We start from the raw sequence: 24,444 nt of genomic DNA, 5'->3' as shown, positions 1-24,444 counted from the left end.
TAAGTCTTGATAGGCCATAAACTCTTTGGTAGCCTTGTTAATAAGGAGCATTGCTCTCACTAAAAAGGAGTGCAATGAAGGAAAAGGTACTCTAAGATTGAAACCTACATACTATTAATCAAAATGAGAGGAGGAAGGGAAATTATCAAACTGAAATGCAAAGACAGACACTTTGAGCTAAGCATCTTGTATTTCCATGGAGGCAGCCTTTCATCTTGTTTTGGCAGCCACAAAGTAAACACAAGACTTTGCTAATAAGGTATAATATAAATTATTAAACCATCTAGTGTATGATCAAATGCATTTCAGATTATTTTTTGAATAATTCTGCCTTGACGACTGCCAGGAGTAATATATTTTGTGTACTCTTGCACAGACCCATTGATTGCTGTCTTTCTGAAGCTCCAGTCCCAGACTTAAACTGCTGTGCATGAAAGAAATATATAATCACATCAAAATGTAAGCTTTGGCATCTGTCGATCACAGCCTAGCTTTTTGTAAGATCTCACTTCATGTTAGTCAACAAAGACATGAGAGCAACTCTTTAGCTCTGAGCTGAGGTTTTAATAGATTCAAAACATTTCTTACATGCAAATTTCTTTTATGGCTCAGGGGCACTGTTAGAGCTTGAAGTGTTAGCTAACTGCTGTGAAAAACTACTTGGCTGAGCATATCTCTAGATAAATTAGACTTCTGAATTTTTTAGCCCAACCAAGTACATTTTACACACTTGTACTACAGGTTTAAAAATACGGACTTTTATATATGCACAACAAGTCTGTGTGACAAATTAAAAGAAAACATGTTAAAATATGCATTACATATCCTACTGCGCCATTTGAAACTCTGGGCTATTACACTTTGGAGGCATTTTTCAAATTTAAAAAACAAACAGTTACCGAAGGTCACATAGACTACACATCCAAAAAATATGTAAATTAAATTTTATTGAATAGTTCCGCAAGACACATTTAGTTCTGTAGGTATTAAGAGAGCTCCTTTGATATATTGGTTATGAAATTCTAACAGCCTTCTGCAAATGTGGAATGCTGGTCTTAAAGTAGAAAATAAATGGCATACAAAATATTTTTTTCCAATGGAATTAACACGATAATTCCCATAATAAACATCCCTGACACCATGTATTCCAGTGAATGCAGTGCTATGCTGTTAAGCGGAAACGCTGTCTACAAGCATGCTTGTCTCAGATGTTATCAGCTGTACACCATTCCTAGGAAATCACTGATTCCAAATACACGTGGAGTTTACTTACCCATTTTAGGAAATGGGAAACCTTGAAAAAACAAATAAAGCAGCCAGGTACTTTTGCAAAGGATTTTCACATTGTTTCTTCTTTTCGTGTGCATATATACATATGTGTTTGTGTATGGGTGTGATGTATGACTGTATGCTTTAATATATAAGTAAGGGATGAGATACAGAAGAACTGAGATGAAGGATAAATACAAATTTATTATTAATTTCTCAGTAAATGGTCAGAGTCTTAGCAGTAATTAGGATTCTTAATCTGTTAACCCCAAATCATTACCACTGAAGTTATAGCAAGAAAATAAATTAATCAAAGCATCTTGCAAATAGCAGCAGTCACTAAAACTGTCTTACTGTCTGTCATAGGATCTTAAGATAATTCAGACTGCATCTGGTCCGTCCTCCTGCTCACAGAAGGGTCAGCTATAGCCTAGTTTGCTCAGGGAATTAATTAGTTGGGCTTTGAAAACCTCCAAGGATGGAGATTGCACAGCCTCTCTGGGCCTTTGTTCCACTGCTTGACTGTCTTCATGGGGAAAATACCTCTCTTCATATCCAGCCTGAACCTCTCATTTCCACTTATGCTCACTGTCCCTCGTCCTCCCACATGCACCACAGTGAAGCACTTGGCTCGGTCATCTCAATAACCTTCCCATAGGCACTAAGGGGCTTCTGTTAGGGTCTCCTGAAGCCACTCCTTCTCCAGGCTGGAACAAGCTTGGTCCCTCAGCCTCTCCTCACAGGCCAAGTGCTCCAGTCCTTGACCATCTCTGTGACCCTACGCTGAACTCGTTCCAGTTACCAATACGTAATTTATATCAAGATCGCCACACATGACCCAGTCAAGTCAGGTCAGCAATACTCCTTGCAGCCGGACCACAGTCAAACACAAGCATAAAATACATTTAATAATGGGAGGATATAGAGATTGATTTACCATAAGCTCAGCTGCATCAAATCTGACAGTTTCTTACAGGTTTGTCATCCCTTATGGAGATCATCTTTAACTAGGTCCTACCCCTGACCTGCATAGTAAGTCAGCAAAATCTTTTTTCTTTCCCAGTAACATTTGCATCGTCTGTCTGATTCCTTTGCTCAGCGTAGAAAAAAGACCTTTCCCATTACTCGGTGACATCTCACCTTGATTACTACTACAATGTCCTCCTATTTGTCCTGTTATCCTTCTACTTCTTCCCATTTCTCTCCTGCATCATCTGACCATATCACCACTCCTAATAAACAAAAGCAGAGATGCCGATAGGAACACAAATTTGGAGCGACATGACATATTATGACTTTCTGTCCATGTCACACAGATGCACCTCTGGAACTTCCTCCTCCTACATTAACATTAAATTCAAACTTTAATATTCCCATGTAAGAGTATAAAAGAAATAAATTCTCTCTCTGTAAGTTACTGTACTTGAACTTCCCACCATTACTGTAAGGGTCCAGTGGTATTTTTCTTGGCAGACAGCTTTCTGCTTTCTTCCACGTTCTTACCGAAGGGTAGGTAGGCCCTTGCCTACCCACTTCTTTTTCCTCCCCTAAGTAGTCTTTAAGGATTACTCCCTCAATGAGCCCTCAAAATTCATAATGCAGTTAAAAGCTAGACAGAAGCCTGAGTAACTGGGGCTTATTAAATGACTTCCTGTTTGATGTACACTTTGAGGAGGAGGAAAACAACCCAAAAGATCGACTAATAAAAGAAATAAAAAGAAGAGAAACAAACAACTAAGAAGACACAAGCCAAAAACACCTCCAAAATGTTTAAAACAGTCTTGTGCTGCTTTCCATTATACTCGCTTGTTGTAGCTTGTTTCTTTATATTTACCTAGAAATGCTTCCAGCCAGGAGTTGACTCTTTTTTTTACATATTTGTATTTTATGCTGCTATTAAACTTAGTGACTCAGTGTCCTCCCACTACACAAATAATGCATTGATGAAATAAGCTGTCACCCAAGGTCAGAAGCAACATTTTGAAAAATAGTCAGTGTGATGTCTGGATTCTGAGCAGGTTTTTTTTTGTTTTTTTTTGGTTTTTTTTTTTTACATAAAGTGTGGGGGGTGTCAATCACCAGGCCAGAAACAAGTGCCGTGCAAACTGGCATTCCAGCTAGCACTTGCAACCACAAGAGAACGGAGTTTGTGATTCAAAAATCACAGTTGTCCAAGTAATGACTTGAAATGAAGAGTGAACCTAGCAGCACAATGTGGACAAATTCAGGATGGGGATCTGTCACTATTTATTTCCCTGTGCACAGCACAGTTTTATGAAGGAGATGGCAGGTGCTTGCTCTGGGCACTTATCTGGTAATTAGTTGGCTAACAGACAAATCTGTTTTCTAGAGATCACCAGCAGAGGCTTCACGGCTTTGAAAATACATTACAGTGAATTACAGGATGTACATTTACTTGTAATAACACTAGATACCATTTTCAGTGTGCATAGCATGGCCTGTCTTAGTAGATATCATTCCACAGGATTCCAGCTTGCTCCTTCTTTAAAGGATCATAGAGATATTTTTTTTTAGTAAGTATTTTAAGGTTGTGTTTACAATACAACAATTTTCCCAGTTTGGGAAATGGGATCCAAATTTTTTTGGATAATGAAAAAATAACAAAGAGCTAGCAGTATGTGAATGTTTAAAGATTGTTCTACAAATGAGATTATTAAGTGAAATACAATATACTTTTTCCATAGCACAAGTCTTCAGAGACCATCACCTTTTTGCTTTCCTTTTAAATCTTGAAATAACAATGACAATTGTATGGAGGTTAACGTTAGCTACAGGCAAAGACACAAAAGGTTTCCATCACAAAGAGTACCCCAGTAAAATGAATAGCTAGATCTGAAAATATATATTCATGCCACAAGAACCATCAATACAACTGAATGATACTCACGTATCAACAGTGAAATGAGTAATACTGCTTTTACTTGGAAGTGAACTCTATGAGTATATATTAAAACACTATCTTTAAGAGGAATTCTATAGTCCCAAATGGTAGAAAGCATAAAATAGTAAAAGCCTTTCTAACTATTATTTGCAGAGACCACTGTGATAAATATCCAAGAAACATCTCAAGAGACATTCTCTCTCAAAATCAGGAAAAGCTTTTAAAGATCTTTCACATGGAGCAAAGTAGAATAAACTGATAAATGTACATATTCTTGGCTAAACCCTTCCCCTTGATCCTAGAATATGTCATAATCCTGAATTTATGCTGTTTTCATTTATTCCTACAGAGCCGAGCATTACAAATGGAATGTTCCACCGAGACTTCAACATTGTATTATCAGACAATCACAGAGACAAAGGATATGGCCCTTCTTACACTTTGACCTCATGGATAATAAACATGGCATAAAATGAGCATTATTAATATTTAGGAATTATACTAGTTTCCAGAGTTTCAAATTTCACACCAGGAGGTAGCTGTGGGATGGCTCTATATGCCTCGCTCGTTTTACAGGTAGAGAAACAAAGAAAATTGAAGTGTCTCCAGTGCCATAATGCAAGCCAGAAATCAGATCTCTACAATTTCTGTCTTAGGTTCCAGTTGTCACCAGAAGCCAACATGGCCTCTAAAATCTTTTACCTCTATCAAGTTTACGTTTTAAACACATTTTCTTAAAGGTAGGCAATGCCCTAGTATGTAGTCTCCTGTCAATTTCTCCTACCTTCATTTTCCCAGACTTTTCTGCCCAGTATTAAACACTTTCAGTTCCTGGGACTGTAGATGCTCACCAAGCACAGCTGGAATCAGATCTTGGCTAAAAGGTGCATTTCATGCAAGTCTGACATTTAACAGTTAACAAAGTGTGACTGATCTTGACCAACTTTGTGGGTTCAGTGATAATACAAAGGTTTTCTTTTTATATTGTCATGGCCTCTTTCTTTTAAGTATCCTTAGTTGTTTTAGGAGGTCTCCCACAGTGCCAGTTAGCATACTTTTGAGCACCTGAGGGAGTGTCTTGAAATCTGAGTCTCCTTTTTAATTTCACACTCAGTCAAGTTCAACTGCAGTTAATGGATGCAGTTAATGGAGGACTCTCTCATGGAAACATCAAACAATGGTTACTTTCTGTGATTAGCAAGCCTAACTGCTCTAACATAATGTCTGTATCCCCAGTCTCTACAAATGATTCGTCAGCCCTTCTCCACAATAAAGATTACATGAGAAAAAATCTTTCTTGGCTTGCTGTGTATTTTATGCTAGATAATCATGATAGCACCTTGGCACTCTGTCTAAGACATCAAAGAACGGTAAGTATCCAATCTACAGGCTGTAACGAATATCTACCCTCAGGAGAGCATTTGTATCGTTCAGAGGGTGGTCTGACTAGACAACCAACTTCTGTATCTGTAAAGGATTGAAGTGCATAAGCATGAACTTGCGCGCTACCATGCTCAAACACTGGCAATCTGTACGACAGCTAAGAGCCTCCAATGACTCCACTGGACCTCAGTCTTCTCCCACACAGGTTTTACATGGTGTTCTCTATCAGGTTATATCTGATAATTCCTAAGATTAGCTCAGGAGGAAAAAATCAGTTCCTCTGGTATTAACCATGAAGTAACAAGTACTGATTTCCGCTTTTTCTTTGAGGCTTCATACCCTGGAGTTAGTTTCTCTTAAACGCTGAACAGTCACTGCTGCAATTTGCTTGAACACACGCTACGAAATTTTAATAATTTGTAAATATCTAGTTCCAAGCATTTTAAACTGACCACCATCAAATTTGTTCACTACACTAACTTTCTAGCAAATGCTTTGAACATCTGCTCCATCTTCATCCGTGAAATGGGAAGACGAAAGCTGCATTTCAGGAGGATAATGTAAAAATAAACTTTTTACTGTTTCTGAAGCACTCAGAAATTTAGTTACGGGGGTCATAAGAAAGGTTAGAAAGAAATTAATAACTCCCTTGAGAGCGAGATTTAAACAGCATGTAGCAAATAACACTGCTAACGCTGCTATTACACAATGAACAATAAAGAGGAAAAATAGCTAACAATAGCTTATTAAATGAATAGACTCAGCTCTGTGCACAGAAGGAAACAAATCTCTGTGTGTGTGTGAAAATGGTGCATAAGCACATAATTAAAGGCTGAAACATTATATGGTTGGCATTTACATGGAAAAGAGGAACTGAAACACTAGAATTTCCGTAGTTCAGAGTACTTCACTTCACACTCCAAATAATTTGTGTACATATGTAGTACGTGAGAAATATCATTCTTAGTTTCTTCTTATTATCTTATATCATATTATAATATAATATTATATCATATTATAGGTCTTCAGTGTCATTGCGGTGTTACGCTTTTCTCTGTTTAGAAAAGGACACTGGTCTGTAGAACACAACTCATGATATTTTAATACAGCTTTCTTTGGTGTTTTGTTATTGCTTTTGTCTCTTGGTGAATACAAGTATTAACTGAAATTGACTCCAAGCGGTGCCCTCAATTCCATTTCATTATCCCTGTTCAGCCTAGTCTTTTGAACCTACACACTCACCCCAACAATAGAAGAGCAATTCAGTAAGTTTTATAAATGTCAAAGGCTGGTAGAAAAAATGAAGAGATCTAAATCAGTGCTCCTTGAGGGAAAGGCCAAAGCCCAGCCTCGACAATCTGTTTTTTGCCATCACCCTGCTGACGAATCTGTACTCCTATAACTACATATCACAGGCAATAGTTGCACAGACCACCGGTAACACGTTTTTGTCCACGGGGCAGGAAAAAACGTTGCTGTAGAAACATGGAAGGCATCAGAGGTCCAAAAGCATGGGAAACCAGGCTCTAACTCTGTGAATGCAGCTTTCTTGTACAAAGTCTGTCTCTGCTTCAGAGTGCTTCAAAACTAAATGCAAGACCAGATGAAAACTGATAAAAAATAAATATGAAAGGGAGGGAGGTGGTACTACTTAGCACGGGGAACAGTGATTCAACAAACTAGCTTGTTCCTAAGTACGGAGAGTCTGCAGTTCCCATCTCTCCCCACCTCTTCACAGCTGAGAACCTACCTGATTGGATGCTACTATTGTACAGCAATACAGGATACAGGAATGATTTTACGCAGTGAACTGTTGCAAAGGTATATCTTCTACTTTTCAGATTTGCCACGTTAGGCCTAAATTAAAATGGTAATGAGCTTTTATCAGCAGTCGCGGGCCATTTCCCTGTAAGTGAGGAAAAGGTGAGGTTCTTATGACAGATTCGCAATCTTTGAAAGGAATTTCACTCACCTCTATCTCTCTGAAATCCATAGAATCTTTCCTAAAATTAGGTAATACTAAAATACACTGCTTTCAGGAAAAGAAATTAAGGAAATCTGAGATAAACATAAATAAAACCCAAGACAACCTGAAAATGGCAAACATATTGAGGGGCCTAGAGGGGTGAGATATGCAAGCCAACAGGATGATAACTATGGGCCTTAACCTAGTCTTTAACAAATTGATGGGTTTGGATTTTAAAAGGCTTGATGTCTCCATACTACACACTACCACAGTTTTTTTAATGATACTAGATACTTTTCCAGGCATAACTCTAATTCATTACTTTCCAGCTATTAAGAGCTACGCATCTGGCTTTCCCCTGTGGTTCTGTGACAATCTGATAATCCTACAGAATCTTAAGCACTCCTCACTGAAAAAATAATGAACTAATGTTTCTTTAGACAGAAATTCATGTTGAATAGTTGAAAAAGGAAAAAAATTCCTGTCATTCTAAGCACTACTTCCATTACTTTACCAAATTAAAGTTCTTGTATTTAGAAAAAAACCTATCTGTGTCAGAAATGGATATTCACAGCCATCCTTTTTGTATGATAATTATGTTATCTGCACTTATCAGAGATTTTGTATGTGAGAATTGCAAAATAGTTTCCATACGGATAAGATAAAGCACAGTCAGACTGACTGAAATGACTTACAATCACATATGAAGCCATGTCAAAACAAGGATGAGATTTAAAAAAAACCCTCTAGTTCTTATAACAAGACCCTTTCTTGAGGACTAGAAATCCATCTGGCCGATAATACACATAGGTAGTTTTTGTAGCTATGCGATGTTTTGACAAAAAGAGCTTAAATGTACTGCCTACACATCTTTGTTCCATCAAAAGTATTTTCACAAAAAATTTCCAAGCCACCCCAATCCGAAATGGAGCATTTGTTCAAGTTCTGCCACAGCGTGTATATATATATATTGCTATGAAGAAGAATCCGTCAATTTGAAAGCGAAGACATTTAGTGAATAATCTTCTCATATAATATTGTTTCAAGGACCCCATGGTTATACTGAGACTAAAGAAAAAGAATATTACTTTCCATGTGGCTTTAGCTTTTCATTTTGCATTCGACACCTGGCTCTCCAGCCAGTCACATTTCATTCCTTTCACCATTTATCAATCACACATCCATCTCATGTTGTAGTACATGGGTGGTCCATCCTTTTTGATAGGCCACATGAGTCTACTATGAGCCTTACGCTACCATGCCTTGCCAATCACACACCAGACATAAATTCATCATGTAATTAATAGCTAATAGCTCTCCTTCTCTGCACATCACATACGCTCTGACATGTATGACCCTGATGCAGTAGTCACTGGAAAAGAGGGATTAGATAGTACCTAGTGAGGCAGCTGAACTCTTCTGGTGGCTGCAGGTTGTCCCATGCCAGAGGCTGGCCACTTCTGCACTAGTATAATGACAACATGCTCATGCACCTGTGGAGAGGGCTTCTTTACAGACCAAGTCCCACAAAACAGTGTTTCTGCTTGTAAGGCCAGGTAAAAAGGCAAAATGAAAAGTGTCACCACGAAGATGTTGATAGCACAGCAACATCAACATTCATTATAGCATTTGTTGACTTATGTTGAACCAGAAGCTGAGAAATACTATGTTCTTATGGAATGATGAGCTACGTAGGTCAAACGTGGTCTGCCTTCAGGCGCTTAATTATTTTGTGTGAAAAATGCACATTTCTTTTTAAGAAATGTTCATCACTGAAAATTTTTTAAATTCATGATTTACTTTACAAATGATTTGTCAGCCCTTCTCTACAATAAAGACGATGTGAGAAAAATCTGGATTATTTCTTGCATACCTTGATGGCTCAGATCACCATGTACTTCAACTTTGGTTTTGACTTATATCCTAATTAAAAATGACTTTGTGCCAGTGCTTGTGACCACAACAAATAAAAGCTGAAGCACCACTGAAGTACATATATCTTCCTCACCATAATTCCAAAGTCTGAGGTTTTTACGGTATCTAAGACGGAAGAAATGTGTTCTAGTTTTCCCAAGATCATAATTTTATTATTACACCAAACCTGGGTTGTGGTGCTCAATCCAGTAAAAGAAATGAAAGTAAATATGCTGAAATGTGGGCTGTGAGTTTCAAACACGGGAAAACTGTGCTTGAAGCCCTCTGACTCTTTTGGAACCTCAAAACATGAACTGTTTCTGATGCACACCTGCAAAACTGCTAAGAGCAAACTCCCAGTGAAAATGATCAACAAGCTTTGGAATCTGTTCCGATGAAAAACAAAGGCGTAATACCGAAAAGACCATACAAACCAATGTAGTGCGAATTTTACTTTAGTGGGAATGTATACAAGATTTGGGCTATCTAGGCTAACCATACCATACCATCACCACAACCTCTCATGCTATACTCTCTAGACAGATCATTCAGTACAATATTTCTCTTTCCCAATGCTGGATAAGACAATTATATCAAATCCTGTCATAGTTTCTGGATTTTAGTTAGTATGAGTGACTTAGCCTGGCACTGGAATAAGTCAGGAGAAAAATCTTTCTTCATCTTTAAGATGGGTGGGGGAATACTTCAAGTCATTTAAATACACAATGGGAAGCAGTCAGGGGAAGGTTATCAAGATTGGTGTACTGTACACTAACCACAGGTAAAGCTGTCTTTGAACAGCTTTAATGAAGTGCTTATATAATTAGTTACTTTTCTAAATGTTTCTTTTACTTAATGGTCTTTGATAAATCCCACAGGAACAGCTTGCTCTGGAACTTGTTACAAATAAGAACTGAACCTAAAGTTAACTAAATTTAAGAGTCAGGTCTCATGAAAACCTTCAATGTAATAGGCAATGAGCCAAGTTTCTTAGAGGTAGAGCATAAACTTTTAAAATTATTATTCCTCTTGTAGTTTGAGAGGACTCCTTCAAAAAAAAAAATAATCTTAGATCAGGGGAGAGACTGTAGTAGGAGGGCAATGGTTTATTTCTGTTGCTGTTTGGTCCAGTAAATCTGCAACAACCTGCTTCAATGGCTAATGGCACGATCGAGACTTTGATCTCATTACATGAAAAGGATCTCGAGAGAATGTTAAACTTGATATGGAATACAGCCTGTATAAACCCAAAGTTACTGTATGCAGCTTTGAAGAAGCACTAGTTTACTAAGCTTGCTTAGATACTGCAACTTTCTGTGGACTGTCTTTAAGGACACAGTCATTCTAATGTATTCAACAGGGTCACAGTAAGTTATTTGGATATTCTAGTGTAGTTAGGAGCATATCTTTGGTGGACTAAATTTAAGGCTCTGAATTTCACATCCACTTCACCGAAGTATGGCATTTGGATATTTTAAGATACGTTTTCTCCAGTGTAGTCACCAAACAGAACCTCATCCTTATTACTCAATTGTAATTTAAGTTCAGTTAAAGATATGGCCGCTGTAAATTTGCCTTTGAATTTTTAGATGCAGATATCCCCATACACAAAATATAATTTAATACTTATAAAAGCCTAAAAAATTCATTTCTTTCTCCTACTGAAAAGCCTTTTTCTCTTTTTGTTTATCTTATACTTGACACCACAAAAAAACTCTAATCTAATGTTACTGACAAGAATATTAAAAACAAACGTAAAACACTATATCCAAATATTATCAAAGTCTGAGTGGAAAACTATGATTATGAGTGGATCTCAGTATTCTACTACTACTCACAATTAATCCTAATATTGCTGGATGAGTTCAACACTGTTTTAATAGATTTGTCAGGATAAAAAATGTTATTTGCAAAATTTATATATATTTTAGTAAATTCTCACTATCATAAAGAGAATCAAGAAGAACACAAAGGATGATTTTTAGACTACTACAAATCTCTTAATCTACTGAGAATCTAATAAAAACTTTTGAACATTTAATAATATTAAAGGATACAGAACACCCTAATTTGCCTTTAATGTAGTTTGCTAATTTCTTTGAAATGAAATACACTTTTTAAACAGTTTTAAGTCAAAAAATAGCTTAATCTCATGACTGTTATTTTTATTTGCCCTCAAAACAATCTCACAGCTAATGAACCCTCTTACTTCGATGGTTTTGGAAACAAATATATTTCTAAGAGGCAGAAGTTAAACACTCCAATACCTTGTATGCGTCAAATCAAATCTCCTGACCTTCCACTTGGTGATGGGGAAAGCTTTATCACCCTTTTAAACCCCTATTTCCTCTCATGAGATCCATGTGCCTTTTTCATGCTATCCCGTTTAAATATTCATGTAGAAAGACTACTACGATTACAGCTTTGATAGATGAAGAGCAGGTAGAAAAATCATCCATCCAAGACATAAATACCTTGTACCTCTGACTGTGTCTTTACTTGCAGGGAAAGGAGAGAGAGAGGGAAGGAATGGAGAGAGTAATACTGCCTACGTGAGCTTTTTGGTGATCTGAAGAATAGTAATAAAAAGAAAAGGGATGACTACTACAAGCAAAGATACAATATATATATGGGCTGAATATCCTTCACCTACCTTTGTATTTAACTCTACTGGAGAGGTATAAAAGTCAAACCTATAATGACTTATGCTGGCACAATGAGTTGGAAAGAGATGACCTCCAAAACAAAGGAAAAATTGAGAAAAGTTGTGGCTGCTGCATTTTTTTTCTCCTGAAAGCCAATTAAAACTTAGTGAATTTATAACCCGGTACATTAAATAATAAAGCATTACTAAAAACAAATGCCTTTTGATTTTCTCCAAAGAGTCTGTTCGTTAAAGCTCTGATTGAAAAGAAAAAGTATTTTAAAAGGAACTCCTAAATATTACAGGGAGGGTCAAGTAACTAAAATTAGCATGGCTACACAATTCCAGTTTGTCCCTATGCCAAGGGAGAGCAGAACCCACTCACTCATTCTGCAGTGCAGCATCAGCAGGTCAAGTACTTGAAATTACACACAAAAATGGCACAAGTTTTTTAGTGCTTGGAGTTTTACTTCTGGAGGCAGGAGGGGTAGAACGTTTCTGTTTAACCTTCACTCATTCTCCAGAAAATGACTGACAGTTGAGTCATCCCAGTCATTACTATTTCCATTTATTGCATACACTGCACAGGATTAACATAATTATGTAATTTAAAGTGATTAGACAGTGACATTCAGCCAAACAACACTGTCTGTTGAGGAAATGAAAAATAAATAAACTAAAGTTCACCTGAAATGGACTTAAGAGAGCATTTGTTTGAAAAGGGGCTATGTAATACGTGTTGTTTCAGCTGAGCTTGGATCACTGTAGTTGAAATTCAGCCCTGCCGAGGGTTGGGCAGAAAGACAACATGCCCATTAAATTGAAGACATCAGGATAAAATCTACTTGGTGAAGGTCTTATGCTGCCTCTTGGGTTTGCTGCCTTAAATCATCTCTATGTATTCTTACCCTCCATGCAATGCAGAGAAAGCCCAGAACCATAGAATGGTTTGGGTTGGAAGGGACCTTAAAGATCATCTAGTTCCAACCCCCTGCCATGGGCAGGGACACCTCCCACTAGACCAGGCTGCTCAAAGCTCCATCCAGCCTGGCCTTGAACACTTCCAGGGATGGGGCATCCACAGTTTCTCCGGGCAACCTGTTCCACTGCCTCACCACCCTCACAGTAAAGAATTTCTTCCTAATATCTAATCTAAATCTACCCTCTTCCAGTTTAAAATCATTACCCCTCATCCTATCACTACACTCCTTGATAAAGAATCTCTCCTCGTCTTTCCTGTAGGCCCCCTTTTAAGTACTGGAAGGCTGCTATAAGGTCTCCCCGGATCCTTCTCTTCTCCAGGCTGAACAACGCCAACTCTCTCAGCCTGTCCTCCCAGGAGAGGTGCTCCAGCCGTCTGATCATCCTCATGGGCCTCCTCTGGACTTGCTCCAACAGGTCCATGTCCTTCTTATGTTGGGGGCCCCAGAGCTGGATGCAGTACTCCAGGTGGGGTCTCACCAGAGCAGAGTAGAGGGGCAGGATCACCTCCCTCGACCTGCTGGCCACACTTCTTCTGATGCAGCACAGGATGCAGTTGGCCTTCTGGGCTGCGAGCACAGACTGATGGGTCATGTTGAGCTTCTCATCAACCAACACCCCGAAGTCCTTCTCCTTAGGGCTGCTCTTAACCCATTCTCTGCCCAGCCTGTATTTGTGCTGGGATTGCCCCAACCCATGTGCAGGACCTTGCACGTGGCCTGTTTGAATTTCATGAGGTTCGCATGTGCCCACCTCTCAAGCCTGTCAAGGTCCCTCTGGATGGCATCCCTTCCCTCCAGCGTGTCAATCATGCCACACAGCTTGGCATTGTCTGCAAACTTGATGAGGGTGCACTCAATCCCACTGTCCACATCACCAAGAAAGGTGTTAAACAGCACCGGTCCCAGTACCAATCCCTGAGGAACTCCACTCATTACTGGTCTCCACTTGGACATCAAGCTGCCGACTGCAACTCTTTGAGCGTGACGATCCAGCTAATTCCTTATGCATCGAGTGGTTCATCCATCAAATCCATGTCTCTCCAATTTAGAGACAAGGATGTCATGCAGGACAGCATCAAACGCTTCGCACAAGTCCAGGTAGGCAATGTCAATTGCTCTTCCCTTATCCACTAACATTACAACCCCATCGTAGAAGGCCACCAAATTTGTCAGACATTATTTGCCTTTAGTGAAACTATGTTGGCTTGGATCAATGAACTGAATGTTTTGGATCAATGAACTACCTTTTATTCCAGTTTGCTAGTTGTCAAATAATTGTTGGCTAAATTAAAATGTTGCTAGAATTAGAGAAGATAAGGCTGGAAACAAACTTAAGAGGTCACCTAACTCATACCCATAACCCAAGGCAGCTGGCCTACATCTCAAGCTTTTTCACAGATATTTGCTAAGCATGTTCCTAAAAACTAGTATTGATTAAAATTCCCCAAGCACTACAGGAGATCCAATCCAGCACTTATCTAAACCCAGCAAGAAAAATCTATTCTGCCCGTAAGAAAGAATCTATTGAATCCATCCTGAATTTCCGATTCTAAGCTGAGAAATGTTGGGCTATCAAGTAGAAGGAAAATTCAAATCAACCCAAATCCCCAAAGAAAGCCAACATGGTGTGCAGATAATGTGTAGATCACGAAAATCAGTATCTAAGGAACAGCACATAGCAAATGTTTGTCCTTTTTTTAGGGAGAAATGAGAGTTTTGAAGGTCCTTTTAAAAACATTCATAGATGGCATTGAGCTCCACTCTTAGGAAATTTCTCTTTTCTTACATTGACTTTATAGGGACCTTAGTGAAATTACTGAAGAAAACATAAAAAAAAGATTAATTAAGAAAGATTTAACACCATCTTATATGACCTCTATTAACAACCAGCAGGGAACACAAGTAACACATTAAATAAAACAGATTAATACATGCAAAAGCACTATTTGTATGCCTCACACTACAATCAGTTTTTTCAGAGAAAGAGGGAGAGAGAACAACCAAGACAACAAAAGGTATGTTCCAAAGAATGCAGGAGCACAGAATGCAAGAGCACCAAATATTGCACCATATTTTCATGAAGTATTACCTGAAAAACTATTTTACACAGAAAATGTTCCTTTATCTGTCTGTATATTTATCTTAAATAGAAACTTCCCCACATATTTCTCAAACTTGGACATCATGATGCAAAAATCCCTTTGTAAAGTAACTTTCCAAGGCAGGTAAAAGGTGTATTTTATTTTACTTTATCTTTCTTCTTTGGAAATTCTGATCTTTCATTAGCATTTCTCAGACTTTCTAAAGTTTCTCCTTCTGTAATTGTATGAAAGATTCCTCTCCTCGCACCCCTATGCCATTTTTGATCTCAAATTTGCTTCCTCATTCTCTTTTTTCCCTAAATCTCTAGTTCCTGTTCAGGAACCAAGTTTTCCACCACTTTGACGCTCCAGTGTATGTAAAAACTGTGCTTAATAATAACTTCAGTTTTACACACGTCTTCCACATTTCTTTCCAAATCCTTGAAGGAAGTTTCCAATACAGATATCTCAATTCTGCTACGATTTCTTTCATTTCTGTTCCAGCAGAAGATACTTTCTTCCCCCTTCTCCATTTTATTTTGCCCGCAAGTGAAGCACCCTTTCTACCTGAGATCAGAGAGTTCCCTTTAAGCTATGCTTTGTTGATTCTTCTTTCTGGCAGGCTATAAAGAAGTGTTTGATATATATGCAGCTTTCCTGTTTCCAAACATCAGAAAAAAGGGCGGGTAATGTTTAGAGGTCATCTTTTACTAATGTAACTAGAAAATACCTATGGCTAACTAGGAGACCAGGAGCAGAAAGCTTCTTCGGTAGTATCCAGAAGTACAATGCTACAGTATCGACTGCAAAAAATGAAGGCAGGTTGGAGACAAAAAGGAACAGGCAGACTGACCAAGCAATAGCTTGCTAACTGAAAAACAGTAGGTCTCTCTTCATTTCCTCTGAAGATCCCAATGACTCAAATAGCTATTAGCTTAACGGGCCAACTGTGGATATTATCATGGCCTGGGAGCCATAGAGATATGCACCAAGATCCCACACTCACAAAAGGAGATATTGCAAATGGGTACTGCCAGCAGGAGTCGTTCACAGGGCAAGTGCTAGACACGGAGAACATTATCACATAAACCAATAGAAAACAGGTAACTGAGAGAAAGATGTGCCTATATTTGCTTGAAAAGAAAGTCATCCATAGATGCATTATGGAAACAGGAATTATGAACATAAAATAATCATGACTACATAATTAAATAGCCTGCTAAAATTATTTTTTTTCTTGCCTTAATTTTCCATCTGATGAAAATTTCCCACCAAAGGCCCTCAAGACTTATAGGGCTTTGACTTTGGCAATGCATTACAATTCTGGCACGTAGCCAGCCTTTTATTTTCATCCCTCAGTCCTTTGGTCTCTTCTTCATATATTTCTCATCTTGCAATATTTTTTTTCCTCTGGTCACAGAACATATGTAAACAACTAGAATTATTTTTGGAGTACAGAAGCATAACATAGTCTGTTTCCATTTCTAACAAGAGATCATATTCTTGCAGATTCTTGGGTTTTTTTTCAATGATTAGGTTCAGGCAAACATTTGTCCATAAACGGTATATATTTATTAGGTATTTTACTGTAAGCTGCTGAGAAACTGTCAAGATCCCTAAACATGGCCAAATAAAAGAAATAAAAATATTAAAATGTTATTTTAAAATTAAATGATATTCAGACTGTTGACCCACACTGCTGACTTTTCAAAAGTATTTATTATCCACTGACAATGTACTCAGTACTACGTGCATTGCAAACCCACCTCAAAAAATCTCAAAGACTAGTTTACCAGAGCGCTTAAGAACACAGCAGATATTCTAAATTGCTTTACTGAATCTCAAAATGCTGAAGTACATCCTTATTGCTTTGTCAATTCCAAGTCCACCTCAGTGAAAGGCTATCCCATCTGCAGCATTCACATCTTGTTTTTTTTCCTGTGAAACTTAGCAGAACTAATTCTTGATCAAAGATTTGAAATATTTATTCGCTGGTATTTGTAATTGCAGTTAGTAACTTATGATATGCTTGTTTTGTCTGAATGATTTTTAATGTTACTGCCAATCCTTTTTAATGCCCAGTCCACATACATATATCCTGCTAGATTCACTAGAACAAAATACAGAAATGCCTTTACACGTGTTCACGTTTTATTGATTTCAACTTTCACCTATATATCCTCTGCTATGTATCTTCTAAACATTGTTCTATTACTGAATCAGCAACTGCACATTTTAAACCCAAATAAATCCATAGGAGATCTAAAATTCTGAGTTAATTTAAATTTCCAAATGTGTTAGCCCCCCAAAATAGCCCTCCTGTAGGATTGTGCAATATCATTCACTTTTGAATGGCTTTTATAAAAAATTCGTGCTGAAGTTAAAAAAAAAAAAAAAAAATATCCTGGCAAACACCTGTGCATTTCAATATTTAGTATGTCCACTACAATCAGTGAGTCTGATCGCTTTTGACAGCTTTTTAACCTGAGCTGCTGACTCCAGCATTCCTCTGTCCTTCCTGTCACAACTTCTGTCACAGAGCCTAATGTTATAGAACGTCAAAACCTTATTCTAAGCCCGTCTACTTAGACACAGTTTTTTCCTTAGAGAATATAATAACTGCTAAGAGATTCTACATCATTAATATATTAATGGCTATACATATTAGGTGTGTTTTTTATATATTGAAAAAGCATGACAAAAATGATATGCTAGAAATATCCTGAATTGATTCTATGAATATTTGTCTGCTTCTTATCTGGCACAGATATACAATCCGTGAATATTTTATGGAGCCTGTAAACTGTCCTTTGCGTGACATTTTCCGTTCCCTCTTTTCCAGTCAAATCTGTTAATTCCAGTTGGTGACCTACTTCTTGTATTTCCTTGGATCAATTTGTCATCCCAGCCATGTGGTCAAAAGGGTAAAAAAAAGGCCTACAATTGTTCCTTCTGACACACCATGTTGCTCCCTCTGAATTCATCAGAAAAAAGTGTTGAGGGACATATAGCAGATGAGAAAGAGAGCACACAATTGCAGATAAGCTCTGATCTTTTGGAGGTATTACTCATCACAGCATTTTCAGAAGTTTCTTCTTGCTTAGGATGGGTTTGCAGCTTGCTTTGACATCCTCACATTATTGTGCTCTCAATTTTTATAACTTTATTTTTTTAGCCATATGATTAATTTCCTTAAAATCTGTACAGTTTTGAAAGCTTTCACTTCTCCCGTGAACATTCCTCATTAGAGAGAAGTACAGCTGTGATGTATTTTGAAATATCTTTTATTGTGTCCAATGCAAGCTAATGAAAATATTGTTAATAATAGCAAGCGATGCCTAGGGTTCACTACAAAAATAGCATCTTTTTAACCGCTCCAGACTGTCTACAATCACGTTACAGGCCTGACTGAGCAACCTATCCCTCTTCATCATTGTCCTTGCGCAACGTGCCGATCTGTAAGGTGTGCACTGCAGCCCCAATAATTTACACGGTCATTAGGAAAGAGCCAAGGGCTTTGTTGAATGGGAATGGACTGAAGCGTATAAATGTTTTACTGCAGTACAGCCCATTATCACATTCGTTTGATCTACATTACCTCGGTCTACATTTAAATTTGTGTGCTTCTCTGAACTAGCTCTCATCAGGGACCCACAAACATAAAGGAGTTGAGAGGGAAATCCTACCACTGACAGGGTGAGACTAAAAGTCCACTAGAAACTTCCTGGGCACATCAGATAGCACACCAGCTAGAGGATGCTGGTCGGTGCCTAGAAGAGCTTCTGCCCAGAGGACAGCCACACTGAGCAACAGAAAGAGCCACCTGGAAGCTGGCTACCCATCCTTTCAAGCCTGGGGATGTAAAGCAGGCCCTAATTCTTGCTCATTTTTGTGCAAAGTGGGAAGGAGAAAGTGAAAGGGCCATATGTTTTCTTTTTTTGCTTCTGTAAGCTATTTTAGGTAACTGTTCCTTCTCTCCATTACATAGTTTGGTAGCTTGACCTAACATAAAAGTTATCCAAGGTTTTTGTTCTGCATGCTGCCCTTCTGAAAATCTGGTGGAGACCCTTGAGATCTTGTTGAAGATCCAAGATCTTCGGCTACTTTTGAGGGAGTACCTGAATACATATGTTCTGAGTTGTCTCATTCATTCCTCAACCTGCCATCTGTACACGTAACAAGCTAGATAAACGGTCATATGACATATGTTGCCCCTTTTGTCTTGCTCATAAGCATCTTAAGTTAGAATTACATGTCTTGAGCACATCTACCAGGAAAAGTTTACCAGCAGTCCAACTATACAAAACAACATAAAGAGCAGCTTTTGCCCAACCAAAAACCAACTGTGACTCTTGTGACAAACTGACTTTTTTTCCTGGGAACCTAAAGAAAGTTCCGGATTTGTCACTTACATATGATTTGTCAGGAGGAACTTCCCACTAACAATTTCAGTTTGCGTTCTGTATATTATACATTGGCGAAGCATGATTAAAAGCTTGCAGCTGTAGCTTCCCTATACAAAAGATGTCCCATTCACTGAAGTATTGAGACTCTAGTTTTTTCCAGAAAGTGAAAGTTCCTAACATGTCCAGCGGATCAAACATAAATGAGACACTGCCTTGAAGGAGCACTGGCAGCCACAAAAGTAATGAAAAGCAATTTGTCTTATCATTCGCTTATTGTAGCCATTTACTTGGGCATTCCAGGTACTTGTTCATATCTACTCAAAGGTCAGGAATGAGTTCTTAGAGAAATTATCACTATCCTTGATTTTAATATTTTTATCTCTCTTTTTTAACATACAAAATTTCAGTCAACAGTCTGCTTGCTTGTTCCCATGCTACAAGCTCCTGGCAGCATCTACTCAGTTTAATGACAGGCTTGGTTCTGTTCCAGCAGATTATTAAAAAAAGTGTTCTGATGAAAAAATCAGATGTGTTTAAATAGCTATATAGTCCAATCAGACAATTTGAGGGTTTTGGCTGTTTTTTTCCTCTTACAGACCCTTATCAGGCCAATATACAAATACATAGACAATATTCAAAGGAGAGATTAGCAGTGTGTTTGTCCTTAAGTTTCATGATCTGCCAAACACATTATAGTAAGTGCATTATTGTTGCTCTGTGTTTCCATAGCCAGGTTTATTCAAGAGACCAAGTAGCTTAGCGCAACACTCGTCACGTAAGGTATGCATTGATTATTTCTTTTAAATATGACTACTTAGAACTTTAACAAGGATGCGTATATACTTTAATACTTGTCAACAATTTACTGTAAAAGCAGCAAGGTGGCCAGATAAATTGCCAGTTATCCTTCTTCCATGTGCTAAATTATTGCTACATATTTTTAGAGATCCTAACAACAGTGCTGGAGAAAGGACATCAAATGTGCTTAGAAATGCGATACACATTTTCATTTCACACTCCATCAGTCTTTACAACTAGACCTCCATGAAATGTATGAGAAAACTTGGCTAACAGCCATACCTACTGAGGTGTAAAATAAGGATCAGATCTCTTTTTAAGAGAGTTTCATTGTCTTTACATGACTAAATCAGATGTTGACCTTTTTCCAAAATATACTGTAAATATTCCGTACCTCTACCCATCAATTAATTTTGAATTTCTGGACCCAATTTTGACCTGTTTTAACAGACATGTAATCAAAACATTTTTTAAAACAGTTTTGTAAAGCAAAATAAACTGATTCATCCTTCCACTAAACTAGAACTGAAATACACTGAATTATATAATCACTGGTGTTAAATCTTTTCAATTCTAATAAGTTCTTTCCTCACCTTGCACCCTGGAACAAGAAACAAGCGTATTATTGCCTTTACAGTCAGCAAAGTAAAGCTATGGGCATCAGCAAAAAAATCTTTTAAATTCAGATTTCAATCTGTCAGGAAAGATTAAAGCTTCATGCATACATAAAAGGGGAACTATAAAATGATAACAGATACATAGCACGGAATCATAATGCTTGAACAGCTGCTGTTTCACCAGTGTAGTAAAGCAGAAAACGTCTTTTACTCACCTCTGTTAAACCAGAAACTTCTCCTTTTGCTAACGGTCTGGTGATGGATGCAGTGTAAACCCTGGCATCTGACACGGGTTGCCCCTTCATAAAATGTTTCCCAGCTTCATAAATATTCACTTCTACCATCTTACCCATTAACAGAGGATCCTTTGGCACAAGAACCTTTAGAATAAAGATGAAGACATAGTTACTAGATACCACAAAGGACATCAGTGTCTCTAGCTTCCACTCAGAAAACAGACTTTTGATAAACACCAGAGAAAATCCTAAAACTTTAAAATTCTATTCACCAGCATACACTGTAGCCCTGACACACCTGATCAGTAACACGTCCAGTTTGCATTCTTCAAGAGCTCTGCAGTGTTAGCTCAGCTCCTTTCAACTCCAACCGATTCCCTGTGTCGTGTTTTCTGATTGATGAGAAAGTTGGGCCTGAGCTGAATCCAGATCCAAACAGTTCCCAAGGGAACTTGTACTACGCAATTCTAATAGACTGCTGTAAAGCTTCCTATTTTCAGATCTATCCCATGATCATTTTAAAAAAAAATATGGTTTTGAGTCTGTAAATGCTCATCACAGAAATTATGCCCTTGTTTCTGTTTGCACAAGCCCTTATTTTGATTGCACAGGTTCTTTGCAGCTGAGATGCATGATTGACAAGGAATCCCTGTAAAAATGGGTAAGTGTGTTTCTTGGGTCAGCAACTAATGCTAGCCTTTCCTGAATTTGCACAACTGTGATATCAGACAGTCCCATAAGAACTTCACGAAAAAGACACCACGTAACAGATGTTCCTAGGTCGTGCAGGCTACAAAAGAAAGAGCCCAATACACAGGAGCAAGATGTTTTGCTGGAAGAACAAATGGCACAAAATGCTCTACAAATAGAGAAGCAGTTAAAAAAAGAAAAGTGGAGTCATTTCCTGATTAAACAATGAAAAACTGAATCACAGGGACTTACATAATCGCATTTACCTGAAGCTCATCCACACACAAATGCAGGCCTTTTAAAGGTGATAACCACATATGTATATCTTGGGTTTTGGATGCTGAAACTGAACTGCCTTAAACCAGCCTGATTTTTAGACAACATGTGCAGACGATTTTCAGAATAAAACTCTGTGCCAACCACATTTGGAGAGCATTTCGTTGCTAAACAGTGCCTCTCCATTTTCACCTCTTACAAGCGCTGGGTGTCCCGCTTGCAGGAAACCATCGCCAGTAGTTTCCCTTTTTCCCTGAAGGCTCAAGGTGGTCATGACTGTAGGAAGTTTCCAGATCCTAGGATTCTGCTGAGCTTCCTAAGCATTCTTCAAGAAAAGCAGGCATCTCTGCCTTTCAGAAATGGGCAACCTGAGACTAATTGGAATTAAGTGGCAAACACAAACCCAAGATCCTAATGCTGAGGCAGTATTACAATGTGACCAGATCACAGTTCTTCCCATAAAACACATCTCAAGCAAATGTAAATCAAAGGAAAATTAGGTAACTAAGTATCACTGGGCCTGCGACCTCTTGAATCTTGGTATCTCTATATGTAAAAGCGAGTAAGTATAAATCCTTAGGGGCAGACACGGGTAAGCGACTACTACTTCAGAAAAAGAAAGAGGTTAAATGAAAATATCTGGGAGGTACTGTAAACAGCCAAGCAGCCAGGCTTGGCACACACTCATACATTTTTCTGATATAAGTATTTGTTAGGAAAACATCCCCAACCTTTTTTTCAAGAAACAAAGTTATACCAACAAAAACCCTCATCTTGACTGTTGTTCTGGCAAAGTACCCGTTGGTCAGTTTAGAATACTCTGTTCGATGAACTACCCCTAAACTGCATCACCAAAGCCTCCACAAACGTAAGCTGCAGTTCTACCAGGACGTCTGTCGATGTGGCTTTAACAGCAAACTCTTTTAATAGAGATGAGCTTAGTGAAGAGAGAATAGGTTTGGTAACTATTTGAGTTAACAGAACATTACACCAGGACTCTGAGCTTCAGCTTCCAAAGTATAATACGATATTTAGTGACTCAAGAGTGGTTTTCAATTTACTACCATTAAATTTACTGCTATTAAAGTTAGTCACTAGCACCAGGTCTTGCGCTTACCTGGGCGAACAGTAGGATATTACCCTTGTCAAACAGGCCACAGATAAGATTTTAGCAAAAACCCATACATTTTAATAATGGAAAGTATTTATTCCATAATATTATTTAAAATTACTCACTATGTTATTATTTGTATTTTGTGTATTCTTTACCAGTCCCAATCAGGAGCTGTATTAGATGCTGTATAATCACCCCATAAAACATCAACACTTTGCACATGCTGCTTTTCCTTTAATGAATGAAACTTTTATAAAACAAGCATTAAACACCAAAAATCCCCAAGCAATTTCTTTTTAATCTCTATATGGAAAACCATGTTCCTAAAATCTGACTGATAAGCTACAAAAGCAAGGAACAGTCATATATAAGACTTAGACAGAAGAAGAAAAAACCCCGAACCTGAGGAAAAAATAATTAGTAAACCAGATATCTAACAGAAACAGATATTTCAAGAGCATTAATGTGACTTACTACTAAGCAAAAATTAATAAATAAATGCTGTAACATAACCTGGAACCAGAAGAAAGCACTATTGGTGACTGTATAAGCACAGCCATCACCAGTAGCCTTCTCCAGGTTCAGACAACTGAATAACGAAAGGTGGCAAAGGCAAACTGTGAACAGCTCAGTGCAATAAAACGGAGAACAAGCCAAAGGCAAAAGCAGAATAAAATTACGATGATTCAGAAAAGCCAATTTTATTGGTTTTCAGCAAGTCATCTGCTTTTGAGCAAAACTAGTAATTGTGTGAAATAGATGCTGTGCTTCCTTCCTAGCTCAAAGACAATGTTTCTGTGTGGAAAGAATTCATTTATAGAAAAGTCCACAGAAGGAAATACAACATACCAGGTTGAAATCTTAATCTAAAGAAGTTTCTGACCCTTCCTATTGTTTGATTTTTATTTTTTTTTTCGCAAATTGCATTGCCTGAAAAGATTTTCCGAAAGATCTATGGAAATTATCAAGATTCATCTATTCAGAAAACAATGCTTTGGAGACACAGAAATTAAACTTACAGCAATAATTAACAGCTTCTTAAACCATTTAAATAATGTTATTTAGATACATAGCATGTATTCTCCTCATGCTGTATATTCAAAGAGCCACTTAACATAATTTCAGGTAAATTGTATTTACAACACAGAAACAAAATATCTCATAA

At 37.9% G+C, this 24,444-nt stretch overlaps 1 protein-coding gene across 11 annotated transcripts in view; it reads right to left on the bottom strand.

The window, feature by feature from the left end:
* CDKAL1 (CDK5 regulatory subunit associated protein 1 like 1) overlaps nt 1-24,444 on the bottom strand; it is a 424,992-nt gene that overhangs the window by 5,653 nt on the left and 394,895 nt on the right. For all 11 annotated transcript variants that reach the window (XM_054190488.1, XM_054190497.1, XM_054190490.1 and 8 more), the window contains one exon: nt 21,179-21,343. In XM_054190488.1, coding sequence (XP_054046463.1) covers nt 21,179-21,343 — 165 coding nt within the window. The remainder of the gene's footprint in view (nt 1-21,178; nt 21,344-24,444) is intronic.

Source organism: Rissa tridactyla, chromosome 2 (genome assembly GCF_028500815.1).
Source record: "Rissa tridactyla isolate bRisTri1 chromosome 2, bRisTri1.patW.cur.20221130, whole genome shotgun sequence".
Taxonomy (NCBI): domain Eukaryota; kingdom Metazoa; phylum Chordata; class Aves; order Charadriiformes; family Laridae; genus Rissa; species Rissa tridactyla.
The sequence above is the reverse complement of the archived record's forward strand: the minus strand, read 5'-3'. Positions and strand labels throughout refer to the sequence as shown.